Source organism: Carassius auratus, chromosome 27 (genome assembly GCF_003368295.1).
Source record: "Carassius auratus strain Wakin chromosome 27, ASM336829v1, whole genome shotgun sequence".
Taxonomy (NCBI): domain Eukaryota; kingdom Metazoa; phylum Chordata; class Actinopteri; order Cypriniformes; family Cyprinidae; genus Carassius; species Carassius auratus.
Window position 1 is genome coordinate 11,445,812 of NC_039269.1, and position 22,804 is coordinate 11,468,615.

The 22,804-nt window shown below is 37.1% G+C and overlaps 3 protein-coding genes across 7 annotated transcripts in view; 1 reads left to right on the forward strand and 2 right to left on the reverse strand.

Annotated features, from left to right (window-relative positions):
* Positions 1-136: 136 nt before the first annotated feature.
* Positions 137-16,075, reverse strand: nadkb (NAD kinase b). Of its 4 annotated transcripts, none has more exons than XM_026205893.1 (12): positions 15,938-16,075; positions 8,675-8,936; positions 8,509-8,592; positions 7,603-7,732; positions 7,323-7,431; positions 7,108-7,193; positions 6,825-6,927; positions 6,556-6,710; positions 5,656-5,755; positions 1,883-2,040; positions 1,663-1,745; positions 137-1,435 (listed from the first exon to the last, which is right to left on the reverse strand). In XM_026205893.1, the coding sequence occupies exons 2-12, from the start codon at positions 8,923-8,925 to the stop codon at positions 1,276-1,278; spliced, it is 1,419 nt and encodes a 472-aa protein (XP_026061678.1). In that variant the 5' UTR covers positions 8,926-8,936; positions 15,938-16,075; the 3' UTR covers positions 137-1,275. The 4 variants fall into 4 exon arrangements, with proteins under 4 accessions (XP_026061678.1, XP_026061676.1, XP_026061677.1 ...); XM_026205891.1 differs by lacking the exon at positions 15,938-16,075 and adding an exon at positions 10,580-10,657; XM_026205892.1 differs by lacking the exon at positions 15,938-16,075 and adding an exon at positions 10,483-10,632.
* gpr160 (G protein-coupled receptor 160) lies at positions 15,226-17,051 on the forward strand. Its single transcript, XM_026205895.1, has one exon. It carries the CDS (start codon positions 15,581-15,583, stop codon positions 16,484-16,486), a length of 906 nt encoding a protein of 301 aa, XP_026061680.1. The 5' UTR covers positions 15,226-15,580; the 3' UTR covers positions 16,487-17,051.
* Positions 17,052-19,779: 2,728 nt separating this feature from the next.
* Positions 19,780-22,804, reverse strand: part of LOC113045490 (ski-like protein) — a 28,949-nt gene continuing 25,924 nt past the window's right edge. For both annotated transcript variants that reach the window (XM_026205889.1, XM_026205888.1), the window contains one exon: positions 19,780-21,870. In XM_026205889.1, coding sequence (XP_026061674.1) covers positions 21,622-21,870 — 249 coding nt within the window. In that variant the 3' untranslated portion in view covers positions 19,780-21,621. The remainder of the gene's footprint in view (positions 21,871-22,804) is intronic.

Below are 22,804 nucleotides of genomic sequence, written 5' to 3' on the forward strand. Positions count from 1 at the left end.
TTGTTTTTATAAAATATCTCACAAGCTACTTGACAATACAATGTATTTTCCATTGTTCTGCAAACACTGTTGCGTTAGTAAATACAGCAGGTTATAAAGACCTATAATACATTTCAAATGATAAAAAACAACAACATCCAAGGTAAAAATAAACTTTTATTGAAATATTATAAATGAGACCAACACTAACATCATACAATCTCTTATTTACTTCAAACCGTAAACTGCTAACATACATTCAGCTATGCTAAGTTCTTATGCAGTGACATGATATGACCTTGCAGTGCCATAAATATTTTATGAGAAACACAAAACATACAATGCATCTGTAAATAAAAAGATTACAGCCTTGAGTCTTTTAAATATTAAACTAAACCAATAATGGCTTTAGAATTATGGATTTAAGAATGCAACATCCTCTGCCGCCACAGGGAGGCTACTTGGGTTTGACAGCCATCCAACCTGACAAAACAGTTATGTGATTCATATTCAGAAAGACTTTGAACAAAAATCAAACAACAGCTTTGAGCTACAGGAAAAAGACTGATAAACCACATTCAGTCTTAGTAGTTTAACGTACAATGGCTAGAAGACCACACAAAATTGACTGCCAACATGATAAACTGACAAAGCATGGCTTCCCCATACATGTGACCAACCACACAGAAAACCAAGCTCTGTCTGTTTGTAGGTGAGGATAGTCTGTGGTCAATTTAGCGAACAGCTACAGACACACACACACACACAAAATCTAAATTAACATTTTATGCTCAGTAAATGACTTACAATACATTTCCTTCTATAATGTGCAAATATAAGGTGGATGTTTTCTATTTTCTGTAACCTAAACTATTTAGAAGTGGCTGACTCTATATAACATACAGTACAAATTGAAATGTTCTTAATAAATGAATGATTTTTAAATTATTCTTAATAAATGGTATTGTAATAAAATCAGAATCAGATCCGTTATTTAGCACGTTCTGGTAACGATCGATGTTTAGCAGTCACACTATATTTTATGTTAACCAAACATTTTGTTGCCATTTAATTGCAAGTAATCCAGGCTAGCCTCTAAACAATAAACGTGTTATTTCTCAGGTAGCACAGGATCACTTTTATTTATAGATTTATAATGAAATCTGTTTATTTATGAACATAGAAATGTGCAATGTAAAAATAAGAATTTTGAACTCTAACCCCTTTTCAGTGAGTCAGGATGGAATGTAAAGTCAACAGAGAGTGAAGAGTATAAGTGTCTTTTCTAATGATGTTTCAGTTCTCCGTATCCGAAGAGTCGCTGGCATCCGTTAGACTCGTTTGCTTCTTGCGGACGTTCCAGTGGAGACACTGAGCCAGACTGTCAAACCAGTCATACACCAGATCATGACAACAGATAGAGGGGACCGGAAAACAAGAGGTTGTGATCTTAATGCTATAATGAAAAAAAAAAAGAACTAATGATTAACAGATATAGCAAGTGCGGTTGAGAGTGCAGCTTGAGGAAATAAAGGGCAAACTGAATTTGAACTAAAAGGTTGAGGTGCCTACTGAAACTGCTGATGCTCATTTCCATAACTGTAATACAGCTATTGTTGTATCACTGGTTTATGGGAGAGGTCAAAGCTGTTTGCTTATGGGATTGTGTAAAAAGAGTGTCACCTGTCCCCATGCTGGATTTCCTGCCTCTTTCTGCCATCAAACGAGACCCAGGCTGTGTTACGAGCATCAGGCGACAGCGTTATCTGCAGAGTAAATACAGTAAGTGCATTTAAAGCTCTCATTTGAAGGTAATAAATGAATAAAACCTAAATATAACTAATTATTTCCTCAATTGGCAGATGCAGTTTCATCACAGAAATGGAAAAACCTGAGTTCTCACCATGAGCTCCACTCCTGCGGGCACCACGATGGGTCTAAAAGAGAGGGAGTGAGGGCAGATGGGGGTGACCATGATGGCAGGAACATTAGGGTGGATCATGGAAGCTCCCGCCGCAGCAGCATAGGCTGTGCTGCCCGTCGGGGTGGAAACTATTACACCTGCATAGAAACACACCACATATTTGCATTTATTTTCATGGCAGCTGGACTCTCGTCAAAGCAAATGAAAAGACCATAATGTATTGAGACATCTGCTAGAGCTGTAAAAACAAAACAATCAAAAAAAAAAATAGATCAAGCACTCAGATAACGAAGCTAATCTAAATGTTTCTTGTGTATCATGCAAAAAAAAAAAAAAAAAAAAATCAAAGCCACGCTCTAGTCTCTTAGGCTCAACAAGGCTGTATTTATTTGATATACAGTAAATAGAGATTATACTGAGAAATAATATTACTTGTAATGGATTTACATTTTATATCTATATAGACTTTACATGTAATTTATTCCCGTCATAGCAAACAGATTTTTTATTCTTTTATTCTTGTCACGTTTCTTCAGAAATCATTCCAATATGCAGATTTGATGCTGAAGAAACATTTCTTATTATCATCAATTTTGAAAAAAATTGTGCTGCTTAAAGGGATATTCCAAAAAGAAAAAAACATTCTGTCATTCATTACTTAACCCTCATGTAGTTTCAAACCAGTAAGATCTTCGTTCATATTATATTTAAGATAATATTATATATTTACATATATAATGTATATTTTATATTCGTACAAAACAATATTTTTAATGAAATCCGTAAGCTTTCTAAACCTACATGGAGAGAAATTAAAATTAAATTAAGCAGACATTTTAAAATAAATTTTATCCAAAGCGACTTGGTGCATTCAGACTAACATTTTTTACCTAACGTGTTCCCTGGGAATCAAACCCACAACCTCTTGTGCTGCTAACACAATGCTCTACCACTGAGCCACAGAAACTTAACTCAAGAAATAGTATTAAAATAGTCCATGTCTCATTAAAATACGTCATGTGAAATTAGTGGTTCAACCGTAATTTTACGAAGCAGCAAGAATATTTTTTGTGCACAATGAAAACAAAAATAACTTTATTCGACAGTTCTTGTCCAAATCACATTTTCCACCATTATTGAGAGTACCTCAGTACAATGCATGCTTGTGATGCTGTTGATGCAGAACAGGAGCCTGTTCTTCGTATGTCGCTAACTCAGTTAGCTGGATTTGAATGTTGACGATTTGGCGTGATCTTGGATCATTTGGTTCTTCGAAGCTCATCCCGGAGCTGCTGTCATAGCAACAGGTCCGTAAGCTTATTTCATGTAAACAGGATTAGATCGCTTCTTTTCAACCAGAACTGATACTCAAAATATGTCTGCTAGCACCGCTAAATTATTACAAGAGTATCGTACTGATCCAGGGACAATAATTTAAAATAATAAATCATTAAAAAAATTATTTAAAAATAATATAAAAATGTTGTGTAGTCCATAACAGCCTACTATAGACACAGCCAGTTTTACTCACTGAAATATTTGTCATAAATTTATTACTTCATAATTGTATTCGAGTCTTACACACATGCTATACAGATAATAGAGTCGCTGCTATTATAAGAGTGGCTTGATGTAGCGTAGGAGATGCAGGTAACATGATATTGAAACTTTCATTAATGCTGTCACGTAACAAATCTGTCCAAATATAAAGTGAAATGAATAGATAATTTCTACATTGAAATAAAAATGTAAAGACTGCACAACTATTATAAATTGCGAATCTAAATAATTGGGAATAATGAAAAAAATACTAAAAAAATAAAGACATGTATCTATTATCTGTCTCATGTATCTATTATCACATTTATGTAGTTTTGTTTGCTTGGCTGTTTCCTTATAGAAGTCCAGAAATTTGTCAAGTTTTTCGTCAGGTGTCGCTTTAAGTTATATGACGTCATTACATTGCCGTCTTGCCACCAGCCAATCGCTGCACTGCTGATCATGGTTTCGAGTATCGATACATATCCCCTTTTAAGACAACACATAAACACGCAATTATCTCAGATAACTCAATCCAGCGATACTAATCATACACAACAGGTGTGTTCGAAGAACCCAATTAGCCGGATCATGATTAGGACGATGATATCATCTTGGATGTGTCATTTGATCTTGGATGTAATAAGCGACATACGAAGAACAGGCCCCAGGAATGCACTGAGCCTTGTTTACGTGAAGAGGATAGTAATGTGCTTGCGTTGTGATGCGCTTTATAATAAATTAGTTAAAGGGGGGGTGAAATGCTTGTTTTCACTCAATATCATGTTAATCTTGAGTACCTATAGAGTAGTACTGCATCCTTCATTACTCCAAAAAGTATTTAGTTTTATTATATTCATAAGAGAAAGATAGTCTGTACCGATTTTTCCCGGAAAAACACGAGCGCCTGGAGGCGTGACGTGTGGGCGGAGCTAAAGAATCACGAGCGCCAGTTGCGTTGACAGCGTTTGGAAGCTGTGACAGCTGTGAAGGCTGAAACTGAACGAGAGCAGCAGCAGCAAGTACTCGCTCCGAGCGGGGCTCGAACCCGGGTCTCCGATGGGAGGCGGATGCACTAACAAGGAGGCAGAGATATTTTAAGCAGTTTTACTCACCGCCTGTGGTTCCAACACACAATCGTAACCCTTTTTCGTTGGGATTGCATCATCCTTAAGAAATAAACGATACGCAAATCCGTCGTCAAACTGGGCTTTGTTTGTAAAACAAGCATTTTAGAAATGCAGGGAACAAACACAAACACTTGCACAACTCCGTTGATGCTCTGTAAAAATAAACTCCATCCACTGATCCCTTAATGCTGTTTTTTTTTTTGGTAATCTGTGCAGGGTTGTCTTGCCCTGGCAACCAAAAACACGCTCCTTTTGTGACATTTCGCGACGCTCTCGCTCTAATCAGTGAAGTCTGTTGTGCTCTCAGTGCTCTGATATACGGGAGCGCGCGCTCTTCCGGCAGAAGTGCCCTCAGGACCCATATAAGGAAATTCCGCTCCATCTAACGTCACACAGAGCCATACTCGAAAAAAACTTTCCGAAACTTGTGACAAACCGGAAGCAGTATTTTTGGAACAGAAATACTCCTTCAAACGTACAACTTAATTTTTGAAACTTTGTCCATGTTTAGCATGGGAATCCAACTCTTTAACAGTGTAAAAAACTCAGTATGCATGAAATAGCATTTCACCCCCCCTTTAAATTATGGTAGAACCACTGATGTCACATGGACTATTTTATCGATGTCCTTACTACGTTCTGAGCCTGGGAACATTTCAGTTGCATAGCTGCCTGTGCAGGGTCAGGGCACTCCGATTTAATCAAAAGTATCTTAATTTGTGTAGGTAAGATGAACAAAGGTCGTACGGGTTCGGAACGACATGAGGGTGAGTAATTAATTACAGAATTTTCATTTTTGGGTGAACGATCCCTTTAATTCTTCTGTGGTGTAAGCACTCATACTTATTGTCAAGACTCTGTGAGGAATAGAAAGTTAAAAAGAACAGCATTTTATCTTTTGTAAAATTATAAATGTTTTTAATGTCACTTTTCAGCAAAATAAAGCATCCTTGCTGATTTAAAGTACTAATTACATTCTGAAAACCCCTTAACCAGACCCCTTTTGAGTGGCCTGCACAATGGGGACAAGATAAAAGGGATCTATGAGAGCTGTTTGAAGCTGAAGCGTATGATTGCGCTCACCGTCTCCCTGTACAGATGTGATGAGGCGGCCGTCCAAATAAAGGTCCACATTAGACAGGTAGGATGAAGGCCCTCTGTCCACCACAACCTCATTTAACACCTTTATACACACACATAATATCCATATCACAGAATTACACACAAACGCATCTAACAATCAGAGGCGTTTCTTTATTTATCATATGCCACTCTGGTCTAAAATATCTCGTACATAGAAACACAGACTGTCAATGACATTGTTATTGCTATGATAATTGGACAATTATATATGTATGTGTATATATATATATGTATGTATATATATATATATATATATATATATATATATATATATATATATATATATATAAATACATTTAAGCTAATTAATGATATATTCATTGTAAACAATATGTAAATTCATGTACGTCTGTATGTACATGTGCTCAACTGTTCAAAGTTTTGGGGTCAGTAAGATTTTGAAAGAAGTTTCTTATGTTCAACCAAATTCCTTCATAAATCATTGTAATTCTTTTAAATTTTAAGGATTTCATTTTCTTTTTCTTTCAGGATTCTTGGATGAATACAAAGCTCAAAGAACAGCATTTGTTTGATATAGAAATCTTTTGTAATATTGTAAATTATACATTTACTGTCACTTTTGATCAAAGGAGCCCATGAGCTTATTTTACGGTCTCTCTCTTAGAATGTCATGTGATTGGTTGAACACCACACCATCAGATTTGTCCAATGGCCATATTGGTGGATTGCAAGTTTAAATTTTTTCAGTGTTTGTGTTTTCCTAGAACTTGTTAGGCCTGTGTGCCAAAATTTGTTGGTAAATAAAGACAGAATTTTATTTTTTTATTTCTCCACTTCACTGGTTTTGTTCAGCAAAATACTTTGTAAGTGCTGCGTTACCTGTAACTGTAGTGTGATTTTGCCTGCCTCGTTGTTTATGTGGTTATGAGGCAATATTCCATTCTCCTGAGCGCTGAGGAGCTGCTCGTGCCTCTGGAACATGCCTTTCAACACCTTAACCTTTAGACGACTGCGCAGGATGATGGCAGCATTACCTACAGGAGCCAGACACAAATATATAAAACAACATAAACATCTAAAGCACAACTACTACAGTTCTTCTGGTTACAGAGATGAAAAATTAAAAAACATTTCTCAAATCACTCTACCTTCAAACACTTTATCCACATCTGTTCTAAAAGACTCAAACTTGAATGGTGTGAGAAATCCTAAGGAGCCCAGATGGAAGGCCATGACCGGGGGAACACTGCCCTTAAACAAATGAAACAAAACCACATTTCATTCTTAAATAAATCCCTAAACAACTCACTTTTGTATATCCAAATTCTAATAATTTATATAAAGCACACAGAGATCACCCAATGGAAAGCAGATGAGACTGACCTAGGGGGAGACTTGTGCACAAACAAATGAGATGAGATGAGAGAATACCTGGAAAAGGGATGATGCATACAGAAGAGTCCCATCTCCACCCAAACAAATAATCATATCGATGCGGTCTGAGATGTCATCAAACCCTGTGTGAACACAACGATAAATCACTCATTTTCCTAATGCCCCCAATCCTTCATTGGTTAATGGTGCGTCTGGGTTATGTAAATCAAGTTACAGGTGAACCTGCCGATAACACAGTGAGGTTTCAGTACCTTCCCTGAATGTGCACAGCTGATTGCAAATGGCTGAAAATGAGTCATCCCTCATGAGAGAGCCATCGTCCACAACTTTTTTCTCCACATAAACCATCAGATGTTTCTCCTGATGGTGGAAAAATTGTGTAAGTATTTGTGTAACCAAATAAAAAAAAAAACTAATGACCCTGTGAAAAAAAATGAAAGGGAACACCCAATGGAAAGCAGATGCTAACAGTAGCGTCTGTAACTTCCTAGCTTGTAAATCAACTACTAATGTTGCATTTGTGAAACCTACTTCCACGAGGAACCTGCAAAGCTCTTTGAACGGCTCCAGAAGGGTCTCATCTCGGATCTTTCTGATGACCAGGACGTTGAGTGGTGGTTTGCTCCAGGTAAGCCGCTGGCTGGCTGGATCCTGAATGTGCCTGCGGGGAAAGTCGACAGAGTAGGCAAACATGGTATGTGTCGGCACTGCACTCCGAGCGAAGCAAAACGGCATGTACTTTGTCCTGTTTCTACACTCGTTACGCAACATAAGTCATGGTCAAATGTTGGAAAGCACTGAAATGTGGACTTCTGCATTTGGTTTCTCATAGTTTTAGGATCAGACCATTTTCAGCATAAATAAATAAAAATAAATAAAACGGCTGTCGTTTGACACATTCACAGTTTGCTTTTTTAACTTAAAAAGTTGACAGTTTATTTACACATTTATTGTACCAAGGAATAAAGTCCAACAGCTAGGTTTCTATAACTCCACTAAGTTTCAAAACTTTCGATCGTTGCATGACATCCAGAAGAAGTATTTTTTATAGATTGACTCTAATCATCTTTCTTGATCTGGTATTATACAGAAACGTATAACTAACATATCTCATACCAACTAAACAACATGTTAAGCACAACATCAGATATCAAACCATAAACCCAACATTACCCTCTGCATGTGGTTTGTCCTGGGGGGTGTAAAACAGGCATAGTGCTGGGGTGTTTTAAGTTCCAGTAGGACCACTCTTGTGACAGCAACAGCGGTGCCTGACTGCGCTGCCCTCCAACTTCATCCAACAAGCAATCAGAACTCCGCACACACAGCCTTATTGCCACATATTTCCAATACTTTGCTTGAAAAAGTTTAAACAGTAACAAGAGACGGATGTGTCCTAACCCTTTACCAACTGGGAGCCTGACTTTGCTTACTTACATGACTGAGGTTGGGTTGGGAAGAACACAAGCTTTGGGTCCAAAGTGAGTAGCAGGATATGGTCCATGTAGAAAGTGCCCTCGTCTGCAACAGACAGGCACTTAAATCACTGCACATTTTTGTTTTTAGGGTTCAACCGGTCTAAACCAAATGATTTGTTTTGTACCTGAATCTATCCCATCTTTTTAGGCAACTCTCAGCAGTGTCCTCAACTGATTCAGAGGCTTCTGATCCAGAATGCTCAGGCAACCAATGTGCACTTCCCCCCGGCAGGTGTCCTGGACAGTCTGGCCTCCGAAGAGACCTCTTCACTTCTTTGCGTCTCCTTGGAAGTTTCCCCTGCCGCTCCTGGTGCCTCTGTGACCGCTTCGATGAACTACCCTCCTCCGCCTGTCTGGAGGGCAGCTCATCTTCCATGCCTTTGATTCCTATGGGGGACAAAAAAATAAAAATAGATAACCAAATAATGTAAATGAGTTGAGAAGACTTAATTGGGGCTCCTCATTATGAGGACACGGAAAATGTTTCAAGGTTAATAGCTCATTGGTACCTATATTTCCAGGCATAATTGTTGTTGTTGAGGTTTTTCAATACATTAGCTAGTGTCCTGTCCAATTACATTTTTGTATGATCCATTTTTACCATGATTTACAGAAAACAACCACTGAAATGTCAGTCTTAACAATCTTGTCAGATATTTACCACAAAAATCAGATTTATTTAAAGACTAATTAGTTTTATCACCCAATACTACTTTATTCTAACTTTATATTTTTAAACTTTGCTACTATCCCATTTTGTTCATTTGTCAGCATTTTTTTTTTACTCATTTAAAATGCAATAAAATTGAGTATGCTCACTTATTCTTGTATATGGTTTAATCTGCACAGGTACGAATTAGTAAGTATGTTGTTTAAATTTTTACATAAATATAAGTGTTACATTTAAGGACATTTCAACCACATTTTGACTTTTTTTTAAATAAATTATATAAGATTTATTTTATTGCCATATTAACATAATTGTAAGATTCTTAAAGCTGCATTGCATATTTAAAAATAATTTGCCATATTGCAAAACAATTCAACACAAAACAGGTGATTTAAAATTATTAAAAAAGGGTAAAAATAAAAATAAATATGGCCACTACCTTAAATTAATGCTGTAAACTAAAACCTTGATGGTAATAAAAACAATTCCATGGACATGTTATTTGTCAAAAGCCTAAATATTTTTGGTTACCGTTTTTCGAACTGATCTACTGATAAACTGGAAGAACCAGTAAACCACAGGAGGACGTGCTGCACAGTAAGCAAAGGCAGCTAGTCTGGAACTTATTTATACTTCTTATTCTGCCCTCACTTTGGTGTCTCTCTTCCCGTTAAACAGATAAATACTCTTTCTAACAGGCAGACTTGTGGGAGAAAGCAGCTTTAAATCCACACCACATTGACTTTGTATGTTAAAACAGAGTGAAACTACAGAAAGGAGAAGTATACTAAAGCTATCTATAGTTATCTCTAACAAAAACAAAAATATATGATTTGAGTGTAATTTATCTTATATAGTCCTTTCATACCTTATAAACAATACATTTAGCAAATTTAAGATAAATTAACCATACAAATGTTCAAGATAACTGGATGCTGTAAGTTTGTTGTATAAAGCACTAACGTTACTTAAAAAAGGCAACTGACTGACTTAGAATGTAACTATATTTTAAAGACATGACTAACGTTAGGTATCAGAAATGTAAACACTAATGTTGCAAATATTAAACCTAAATAGAGGATCCAGAAAACTACTACAAACGCAAACTATCACGCTACTAACAAGGATTTTGGGAGTGACAACCAGCAGCAATTTTGACCACATTAAGCGACATGAGACACAGCAACAGGAACATCGACCAAAACTTCCGTTAAATTAGCCACACGGAGCTAACTTGGCTAATCACAATTCACCAGCGCTTACCAAATGACAGAAAAAATGCCCAACTTCCCTTTTGGACTTAACAGGCTTTCACAACGGTTACAAGAAGAGGTACATTTAATACACTTAAACGCGTTACCTTGACAGCAACACGATTACCAGACTTCCGGCTTATCCTCAAACGTATTATGGGATGTCCACAATGACATCACGAGGGCCTTCGTGACACTAGTGCTGCTGCGCAGAATATCTGACACAAATAAATATGTTTGTTTGGTTTTTGTATGCCTTTGTAATATTTTCCTTACTTCTTTTTATCCTTTTTCCTTTTTAGTGGTTTTAATACATTTATGCAGGTCTATATTTATATATAAAATTAACAACATGATCTCTTCGAAGTCATAAAGGTCTCTCTCTTCCACATGCTGAACTGAAATAATAATAATAATAATAATAACAACACAAAAAAAATTTAAGAAATCAAATCAAGAATAGATATTGAAATCAGTTAATAATATTTTATGTACGCAACTGATAACTATGGAGTAACAGGCATTACAAAAATTAAATAGTCATTCATTTTTCTTATCTACATTTTCTGTCACAATGAATTTACGCGGGTGTGTAACTGGAACGATTACATAAAAGAAATAGATAATTTTCCAATATGAATAAGCAATGAATAAACAGGGTTGGCCCTTGTTATGATTTATTCTTTCATCAGGGTTCAATATCAATAGCAGCTGCACTTCTGTCATTTCACTTTTGTGTGACATATGTCTTCCAGCAACACTCCACTTTTGCAAACAATGCATAAAGACAATGCATAAACAGCTGCTATGTTTTTATACATCATTTTTTACTCACGTCTACCTACACATCTTACATTAAAAAACATTGTCCTTCAGGAATAAAGCACTCTGCTTTATATAAATTGCTGTTTATAAAAAGTAAACAATATATTTTTTGTTTACAAATAAGTCACAGCTACTTTTGCATGACAGTCGTGGCAAAGGATGAGTTTAGTGTGCTTGTGGTTTAGTTAGAGTATACCAGCAAGGACTAATTGGGCTGTGCTAACCAGCATAATCCTGGATCAACATCTTTTGTTTTTGGAACAACAATATTCATGTCCAAAAACATAGTCATTATAGGGTGACCAAACGTGCCATTTTCCCAGGACACCTTCTGGCCAGGATTTCTATATTGCCTAAAATATCCAAGTTTTGGCTTTGTTTGTGCTGTGCAGACCAGTTGTTGTATGACAAAATACTGTGTACTTTGATGTCATACACCGATCGGTCTGCTCAGTGCTGCCAAAGACTATCCACCTTTTACTTTAACTTCATTAGCCGCTATGGGCAAATAAGGAGGAGAATAACAACGTGCAATGAAAGGTCAAACGGTTTGCACTACAAACCAGAGTGCTCTTAATTAAGATAAAACATTAAAATAATGTTGTGTTAAACACCAACTTTCAATATCAAGCAGCAAAACGAACTGTTTAGTTCAGCCAAAAATAGCAAGACGGGGTGGACGCAGATGAGAATGGAAGCCAAACCCATAGAATATACAAATGGTTGCGCCCTTTTTTACGACAAGAAAAAGGTGGAAAGAATACACTTAAAAGGTCTTTGTGCTGCTTTAAGTCGAACACTAATATGTACAAATATTTGCATCGCTTTGACTGTTCTCTGCAGATCCCACCTTCTCACGCATGATTGGTCGATTATGTACAATGTCTGCATGTTATTCGTCAAAGGATTATCACCTTCATTAAGTATGAAAACAAGAAACCAAACACAAAACCTGGATATTTTAGGCAATATAGAAATCCTGGTCAGGACGTGTCCTTGTAAAATGTCATGTTTGGTCATCCTAACATAGTCTGACCCCTAAACTTAACGCTAACCGTAACTTTACCCATAAAGAGGAAAAGAATCACTGGTTGTAAGCCAAAACTTAAAATGTACTGTAAACTTGGTAAAATCACATCGACCGTCATGTGTTGAAATGTTTTTGCTGCTTAAATTCAAGAAATTGAACTTACTTGCACAAGCATTCAATTTTTAGAAGAGGTTTTGTGTTTTGATTTATTACCACCTCCATCATGTAAAAAAGTGAAAACAATTAAAATAAATAAAAAAACTTGTCAAATCTCTGACCTTCTTGTACCTGTCTAAAATTCAATGGACAACCTCCATGATGGAAGATTAAAAGGTGAACCTGCACATCAAGTTTATTGGCCAGGGATGGAGACAGAGCCTTTAAAAGGGTCATGTGATGCAATTTCAAGTTTTACTTTCTCTTTGGAGTGTTACAAGCTCTTTGTGCATAAAGAAGATCTTTACAGTTGCAAAACTGAAAGCCTCAAATCCAAAGAGATATTCTTTTGAAAAGTTAAGAGTCAACCACTTCCTCCTACAACAGTTCGTTCTAACGAGCCCCACGTCTACATCACGATGTTGGAAGATTTGCATAACACCACTCAAATGTTGACGCAATGAAAGGAGTAACTTTTTTTCTCGCTGTTGTCACCGCCGCCATGTTGTGGAGAAGCTGTGTTTTTCATTGTAATAGCGAAACTACTTTGTTCTTCCAAAAGAGGACACAGCTAGAAATCAGTGGATAAGTTGTATTTACAACACTGTTCCGGAACAGTTCAACCCAAATATGTGTGCAACGCAATTACAGAGGATGAGGACTGTTTCCTGTTAGAGTAGCCTACAATGTGATGTGTTATTAACAAATTTCAGGAGGAGCATGTGCAAATAATCAAAGCGGCCAATTCACTATCAATAACCGCACAATCCATCCAACCAACTCGACAGAGAACCACACATAGATAATCAACGCAGCCAACTCACCATCAGTAAACACATCATCTAACCAACCACCACGAGAGAGAACTACTATAATCATAGCCGCCTTACCTTCATTCTTTCTAATCTTTCAGCATCCCTCCACCACCCCGACTCCTCACCATCGACCCATTCCGGGGGGAGCGCTCAGCTTTTGGGCCAATGCTAAACTCGAAGCTCTTTCCCTGGGTAGAACGCCAAATACGCATACTATTTTTCTCGCTTTATTATCTGCAAGGTTAACTCATGAAACCAGTGACTGTTTCTATAAAGAGGGGCAGTTCCATATTTGCAAGGACAGTCTGGCGCTTCTGACACACAGTCTGCAAGTACATTTTCATATGTAAAGGACTTGCCACTGACAATTCAAACACAAGTTTTGAGCAGTGGAGAATAGAGCTTGTTTGTTGTTTCTCCGATCACAAATGCAGACATGGTTTTATGTTTATGCAGCGTCATACACAATGCACAATAAAACAAGTTCTAATAAAAAGTATGTCCACACACTGGATGCAATAAATGTCCAGTTTGTAATGGGTTTTATTGTTTTTGTCTCATCGTTCGGGGACACACGTCATCACAGTATGTTGAGGGCGTAATATTTCCATCACAGGCTTGAGGCATTCGTCCAATCACAATGCACTGGATAGCTGGCCAATCAGAGCACACCTCGCTTTTTTCAGACCGATGAGCTTTGTAAAAAATTATGCGTTTCAGAAAGGCGGGGGATAGAAGAGAAACAATAATGTACAGTTTGTGGAATAATTTTTTTTTTTTAACCTTAAACCACATAAACACATTTCATTACACCAAATACACAAAATAATGTTCTTTTTAGCAACATCATATAACCCCTTTAATAAGGGAGCATATCCAGACTTGTCCACCCTGTAATTATTTCCATTGTTTTGTAGTCTACTGCTTTTTAATACGTCCACATCTTTCTCAAAGGGTTGAGCCAACTTAATGTGCCTGCTTATACAGACATGTCCCTATCTCTACTGAACATAGAAAACACTGTTTTAGCAACACCCAGTATAATTTCCATTACCGCCATTGAATCCATAGCTTTAGTTGTAAACACAGCCTTTTATGGTCAAGTTAATTTCTGCACAAACCTGTTCTCTTTTAATGTTATAGCTGGATGTTACAAAGAGACATAAAAATAGTTAAATATTGAAGTTCTGGGTTTGAACTTTGAGAAAATTGTTTGTCAGTACACTTAACATGCATGTTTTTATTGGCAGGAACTACTGAATGACAAGGCAAGTACTGGCAAGTACTGCACTGCTGGTATGCAGGTTACTCTAGACCCTTAACTGTCACTCACATTTTTGAACATAGACTTCATAGTGCACAATTCATAAATGAATACATTTTGTAACATTATATTGATGTACCATTTACATGGTGATGCAATGTCTGATTATAAAATGGGTTTTAAAGGATGAATTTTGAGATTTTAAGTTTTCAGTTGATATCATTTCTGATGATTTCTAAAATGTGATAGAGAAAAAGGCAATGAAGAAGTCTTTTTTTTAAACAAAGATCAAAACTCCTGTTATAATTTGAGGGTGAACTCTCGTCATAAATGAAACTTTTTTTTCTACATAATTTTTAACAAATAACCTTGGACTTACTTTTTCCAATGATATATAGTTTGTCAAGATTATATTAGACTTAATTGCTGTGCTGATGCTTCTGGACACATCTTCAGTGATGTTCCTGGACTCATTGAGTGTTTCGGTTCTTTCAACATCATACACCCTCATCCAGGCGACCCAGCTGTGGTTGGTCAGACCACAGCTTCTGTCCAGTTGGAAAATCTAGCTACCCTTCCTCCTTGGATATCCTCTCTTTAGCCATAGCCATCTTGAAGCACACCATAAAATAATTCTAGCAATTTACACAGGGCTAGTAGTATATACAACTGTATATACAGATACACAGCCAGGTATCAGATCAGTACTCAGTATCGGGAAGAGAAAAAGGGTATCGTATGTAAGTTGCTGAATGAGTAGTATTGCTGAATCAACATTAAAAACTAAAAAAAAAAAAAAAAACTTTTATACCAATTATATAATGCCCATTCATGCTTAACAATAATGAACTCCAACTGAAAGTGGGCTATTCATTTAAAGTGCAGGGCTGGCCTTCACCTAAGTAGGGTGTGTCTACTGACAGCGGTTGTAAACTCTTTCAATGAGGAACTGCTGGCTAGTTACAAGAAAGACTGGTCTGTTGATTGTTCTGATTTCAGCCTTGGATTAAGCCATACCATGGAAACATCAATCCCTTCGCTCCTGCTGGTTTTGTGGCTCAAGAGTTTGCTGAACTGGCTGGTGGTCGTGGTGCAGCGGCACTACATGACCAGGAGCTTCTCAGGATTCTTCTGCATTTCCTTGGCACTGATAGACAGTCTCTTGAGTTTTGCCCTTGGGGCTATTTTCTATCTGGAAAACTTCAACATTTCAGGCTGGCACTTCACTAGGTATCACATATGCCTGCTGGCTCAGATTGCTTGTTTTATCTACGATGCGCTCCACTGGCCAGTGTTCCTCCTTGTAGGACTAGACAACTTTTGGACACTATCATCAAGCTCAACCCACACATCCTGGAAACAAAAGCTAACTTACCTGGCTGGAGCGTGCCTCCTTTGGATTGTAGCAGCTTTGTACGTTTTCTGGGAGCCTGATTTTGTTCTGTTGATAGGAGATGCTGAGGAGCACCAGTGCCAGCTGTTTAGTAGATCTCAGAGCTCTCCGGTTCTCGTGCTGCTGACGGTCACCTGCGTCATTCTTTACTCGTATGCTCCGTTTGAGAGATGGAGGGTGCATGTGTTTCAGCATTCCACTCAACAAAGCTGCTTGGTTTGTTTAAGGCGCGCCATGCACACGTTCCTGAGCACGTGGTCCTCGTTCCTCGCACTGATGATCATCTCGCCGCTGCTGCAGATAGAGATGCACGCGCACCTGCAGCTGAACGTCATCTGGCTGTGTTTCCTCAACAGCTTTTTCGTCGCTTTGGCTCTGTGCGGTCGCTCTATTTCATCGAATTCCAAGAAAAGCGACACCATAACCGACGGTTTTTGTTCCTGGTACTTTTGTTTTACATATGGAGCTGACGAGTGTAATTATGGACAACAACCCAATGACCGCACACAAGTCAAAACACTAAATGTCTGACCATGTTTACTTCGTTTTTCTTTGCTTTCTTGTTTGCATATAAAAAGCTAATATTTTTTGCACATCTGATTCGTCTCTTTACTAGAAAAATGTGTAACAAATTATGTGATTTCTGCTTACAGGGTAGAGCTCAAAATTACAAGTGTTTTCCGTCTGTATGCAAATAAACTGAACTCATGAAAATGACAAGGAAGATGTACAAATGTAAGGAAGTATATTTACATTTGAACTAGTCTAGCAGTCTAACCGGTTTAATCGCTCCTCGATACTATTGAAGTTTAGGAATATTTACATAAGATCATAAAAAATTTAAATTCTGTCAGTATTTAACCCATGTCGTTTCAATGTTGTAAATGACTTTCTTCTGTGGAACACTATATAATAGCTTATTGAAACTTTAGAATAACCCATATAATCTAGTGAGAAGCTCACAGTTTCATTCAGAGGCCTAAACTGAGCAAAAATTTGTAATCTAGTGCAGATTGTTACTTACATGACCAAAAAGTTAAATGAAATTTAGACGGTTTGTAAAGTAAATAATTTGTACAGATTACGCAAAAAAAAATAATATCTGCAAGTGCAATAATAGGCCTATGTCTCAGTAAGATATTTTGATATTTGAAATGTACAAATAAATTTGTATCATATTTGAACATATTAAAATGACTTATATATAATAAAGTATCGATATATATATATATAAAGTATCGATTATTACATTTTGCTTCCATCCAGTAAGTGTTCATCTTGAAATATTAATAACAATGTCAAGGTTATGCTTGTGTTTACAAAAAAAAATATCACTGGATATTTAACAGCAAAGATAAATAAATTACTTGAATTGCCTTTTTTTTTTAAATTCTGAACTATCAATCAGGTGACAGAGAGCATGTAGTAATTGTGTACAACAGGTTTCTCAGCAAAGCTTTAATTATGTTGATAATTTAGAGGCCTTACTAATTTATGTAATTTGTGTTCATTCATTCATTCATTTAGCTGAAGCTTTTATCCATATCTACAATTGCTATATATATCAGAAGTCACACGCCTCTGGAGCAACTAGGGGTTAAGTGTCTTGCTCAGGGACACATTGGTGACTCACAGTGGATTCAAACCCGGGTCTCTCACACCAAAGACATGTGTCTTATCCACTGCGCCGTAAATTCATAAATATCTCATAAGAATGTTTCAAATGTATTTGTGAAGAAGCATTACACCACAACGAAAAGAAAAACATTTGACAAAAGAAAGTTGTAAGGGAACATGAGCATGAGTAAAGAGATGCCAAAACGTTGTTTTTTTGTGTGAACTGTACTTTTAAGTAAACCTGCCAAAGCAAACATGCATAAAATGAAAAAAGTACAATGACACAGTCAGTTTGACACTACAGAACTTTACTTGAATTTAATCCAAGCTCATTGTCTATACAAGATATTTACAATGTCTGAAATAGGGGAAATAAACAATAAACACTAGCTACAACTGAGGTATTAGCTAAAAGCATGTACATGAATTTAACTTGTAAATGTCAATCATGATAAACAGTTTTAGATGTGTCAGCTGCTTTAGAAAACATCTTATCACAACATGAGGTAGGAGAACAACGTCTCGTTTTCATGCAAGAGCAAAAAACCTCTCATCACACTGTTGGCAACATATGCAATGATACGCACAAACACTGCATTTCAGATGTCAGAACTGCAACTTAAAACATCTTTGCGGTTTGCAAAAGTCATCTGATTTTTTTTCTTCCTTTTTTTAATAGTGATGTCTTTGTTGCACATGAGAAAAGATATGATTAAGATCATAGGGATACATGCTGTGCTGGCAGGTAGTTATTTGTATGCTGTATTTTTTCCATTATCAAAAAAAAAAAAATAATAATAATAATTTTATAATTGCAAGTTCCTTTAGTCTTTTGCCATTGATCAGCTCTAGGGAGCCACAGTAATCATTATCCCCTCTTAAATGGGAAATTTCCTCTATAATGCAAAATACATGGTAGATTTGCTGAAAAACTCTAGCATTAGATTGCTTTAAAGTACAGTTTTGCTAATTATATCATACCAGCCCTAAACATATCAGATATTCAACATATTTCACACATCTCGAATATATGTACAACGTTATCTGTATTTATTTTCGAAACACTGCAAAAGCCAAAAACAGGTTTGTTGTTTCAAGAGTCTAAAGAGTACTGTATTCCTAAGCCCAGAATTCAAATTTAACATAGCATTCTACATAGAAGAGATACAGCGCCCCCCTGTGTACAAAAGTTTCATAGAATCGTTACAAATGATAAGGTATACTCTAGAAAGCTTCAGAAATACATTTCAATACCCAAAACTATCAAAAACAGCATTGAAACTGGCTGCTACAGAGGTAACTGTGGTGAAAACAAAAGAAACCTAATACTGCTTGTACAGAAATTGTAGTCGACACTGCAGTAATGCATTACAGTGCCAAAACAAATTCTACAATCTCTCAAAAGATCTACACATGAAATCAGAGCTGTATATATATATATATATATATATATATATATATATATATATATATATATATATATATATATATATATATATATATATATATATATAAAACACATTGCTTTTTTTCAGTACACACACACAGTCTCTCATATATTTCTCTCTTGAGAAGGCTCTTCAGCACATTATGTGGCCATATACATAAAGACTATTCTTTTCAAACAATATGGAGTAACGTTTTTGGAAAGGTTCTAGGTGTGAGAGAGAATAGAAAAAAAATAACTTCTGCATTTTAACAATAATGAATCCGTGTTTTAGCATAACAATATAGTAGAGAACAATACATGCATTATTTCACTCCCTTCTTTCTAAGAATTCTGAATTATTCATTTTTAAATATATTTATATATATGTGTGTGTGTGTGTGTGTGTGTGTGTGTATATAATGGGGAAGAGGAAAAACTGAACACGACCAAAATAACAACAGGTTGTCAGTCAATCTCAGTGGGTTCCAATGAAATGGATGAAATGACCCACTGAAGGGAAACACTGAGGCACTGGACAGCATACGTCACTGTTCCCGTTCCCCGCTGGAAGTTTAGGGGTTTAGGGGTTCTGAGCATCAAACATCCCTACACCATCTTACACACTTTATCAACAACTACTCTTCAGGCAAATTATTTTAATAAAAAAAAAACAAAAAAACAAAAGAGCTTGGGCTACGCCCAGCTTTCGCAAATGTGATCAGAAACCTTGAAAGATTGTTTATAAGAATTTAGTTAATATATTAATGACTACCGTATGTACAAAGTGTATATAAATCTTTATTAGTTAATACATTAAATAATTTCTGAATATCTCAAGAAAAAAAAAGTTCAAAAATGTCAAAGCACTCATTTACAATATAGTTTTTTTTTTTTGATTCTTCATAGCTGGATGTATTCACATAAGTCAGGGTGTTTCCTTACGTTTTCTAAGAGGTTTTGCACTATACACATCATCGGGTTTAGAAAACTGCTGCGGCTTGGCTGACTGTAAATCCGATGAGTTATGCACAGTGGAATGTTCTATGTGAGATATGTACATCACGAAAGAAGCCTAGATTTACATCCAATATTGTTTTACACAACCAATCTGAACAGAAGAAAGAAAAAAGAAAGAAAGAACAAACTGCTTTAGTGGTAAAATCGCTTCACTTCCTGTGTCCATCTTTCTTTATCCATCTAACTGATGTGTGAGTGGACATCAGCGGCAGCTGCCTCATTCTGCGGAGACAAAGCGTGCCTCTTCAACTCTCAGTGACTGGGAGCTAACGTGACAGCATTCATTCCTTTACATTCCTCCCTTGGCCCCCTGTCTGTTTTTCTTCTCCCTCTCAGACCTGTTTGTTCATTCATCCAGAATAATGACACAGGGGAATAAATAAGAGGGGTATATAAAAAATAAAAATCAGGCTAAACACCCAATACATGACAGCCAAATCATTTAACCTGGAATCCAGCATTCAATAACTAGGTGCTTTATTAGCAGTTCTCAGATGAATAAAGAAATCAGCTTTAGGTTTTTGGGAGATTGTGATGTACTTCAGCTCTTTACATTATCAACTGCACTGCCAATGAATCCTTTGCTAAGAAAAGGACAAATATAAGGTCTACTGTGTGCTTTGTTTAAATTTCTGAGCAACCACAACCAGTATGTTCTTATCGAAGCTACAGGAATCCTTTTATGCTTTGAACATAAACTTCAGACTGAGGTGGACTGCACTATCCTGAAGCTTTTTTTTTTTTTGCATAACTGCCTGTAGTTAAATGGGGCTGAGTTTCATAGTGTTCTCCAGCAGGGGGCGAATGTGAGTCTTTGCTTACTGCATCATGCAGCAGGAATGAACTGAGCTGTTTGTCATATACCAGCCTGCAAAGGGTCAGCAGTGCAGACAGGAAACATATAATCAACACCAGACTCAAAAGACAAACGGCAGGCAGGGAAAGAAAATGGAGGGGAGATGGAGAGGAAGAGGGGAAGGATTACGATCTTAAACCGGGGGGCCTCAGTTAGGGACCCCCTCTATGTTTCCGAATCGCTTTTATTAAGTATAATGACTTAAATATGCTATGGATTAATATTTTACTGATATTTTTTTGTGACGTTAACAAAAACCTTCTCCCATTTTCTCTGTAGAGAACAATGATACACAAAATTCAAATGAAAAGTAAACATCCGCGTGGTTTCTTGTTGCTGCTGCAGGGCATTGGCGTCTTGCCGTTTGGCATCCTTGGGCTTCGGGTCACAGGTAGTATTTTACTGAGTGTCACTCGAGCGCTTTCCCAACGTCACAGGAAGCAAGAAGTCCAACAAAGAAATACCTCCACTGTCCCATCAGCCTCTCAGCACGACTATAAATTAAACAGGCTTGTACATCCAAAAAATGCTTAATGACTGGTTGAGGGCAGGGTGACACAACGTTTTTTTAAATTAAACACAAACATCAAGTCTTTTTTTGTGGTGGTGCAACACAAACGGAAGCAGTTATGGGAGAGCTGCTCTTTTCTGCAGAGTTTGTCTTGTGTTTGTCAGTTACTCTGCAGGGAGTGGGCGAGCGGGATCCTGGGCTACAGGCGTGGAAGTGTGCGAGAGAGGGGGGCGAGTTTATCTGGAGGTTACCTCAGGGGCCGGTGAAGAGAGGGAATGCTGGGATTGGGGGCTTGCGGAAGGGGTCGGGGGCTGGGCAGGGCTAGTGCTGCGGCTCCCTTTGGTGCCAGACTGGACCATCTGCTGCCGAAGCTGCGAGATCATGAGCTCCAGCTTCTCTCGGGCCTCCCGCTCTCTGCAGAGCTCCTCTTGCAGTTCCTGCCGCTCCGCCTCGGCACGCTCCAGACGGCAGCGAAGCTCGCACAGCTGCGGACAGAAGGAGAGTTCTGTTACAAACAGGAACGCACAAAATATTCCATTCGATTACCAGCCATTCCTCCTGTAAAGCAAATCTGTAGCGCCATTTTAGTTTAATACAGTTGTAAATCTAACTCAACTTGATGGTTAATCACTGAATCATTTGGTGCATCTATAGATATAGATACAATAGATATTTAGTTTCTATAGAACATGATTGTAATTTAGGGATAATTATTTTTACTCTAAAAGTGATTAATCTTAGATGATAACCACTATTTTGTAAGGGTGTGCGTGTGTGTGGTTCAGGTAAACCCAAAGATGGCCGTATCTGAAATCATTGTTCTTTTTTTGGGTCTAATGAGAAAAAAAATGAATTTTTGTAAGGGTATGTTTAGGAATTCAGGGTTAGTGTAGGGGGAGACGGTATAAAATCCATTACTCCACCATAATGATAGGAAAACCTGTGTGTGCATGCCTACTTAAATGTAACCATATTTTGGGGACAAATTGGTACTCAGAAGAAAGCAAAAGTTGACAAAATAACCGAAAACCTTCCATTGAGGACGTCCTCATTTGTTAAACCGTGTGTTTTGCTATTTGTGAACATACAGCAGGACACTAGGGAGAGGGAACATTGCTGATTTTCGCTTAATTATTTAATTAATTTTTATTATCGAAAAAAAAATATATATATTTACCCCTGCATTTAGCAGCAGTAAAGGCACACACACAAAATCAAATGAATAATAGTAAAGAATATTACATAGAAATGTTACTTAAATTGCCTTTTTATTTATTTTTATTTTTACATTTGAATAGATTTATGAACTAATGTTCACTAATACATTTAGACAGTCTGATTTGATTAGACTGGATATGTGGAAATCAGCAATCAGTCCCAGTGTGCAAATCAGCCAGGCACTGGCTCTCCATCTCGGTG

What these genes read in the sequence shown, in the direction of transcription:
- nadkb (XM_026205893.1), bottom strand. Translation starts at nt 8,925, where the DNA reads ATGGAAGATGAGCTGCCCTCCAGACAGGCGGAGGAGGGTAGTTCATCG. An exon ending in AAAAGATGGGATAGATTCAG is followed by an intron (nt 8,593 to 8,674) that starts GTACAAAACAAA and finishes TGTCTGTTGCAG; the next exon opens with ACGAGGGCACTTTCTACATG. An exon ending in GAAATCCAGCATGGGGACAG is followed by an intron (nt 1,436 to 1,662) that starts GTGACACTCTTT and finishes TTTTCATTATAG; the next exon opens with CATTAAGATCACAACCTCTT.
- gpr160 (XM_026205895.1), top strand. Translation starts at nt 15,581, where the DNA reads ATGGAAACATCAATCCCTTCGCTCCTGCTGGTTTTGTGGCTCAAGAGT.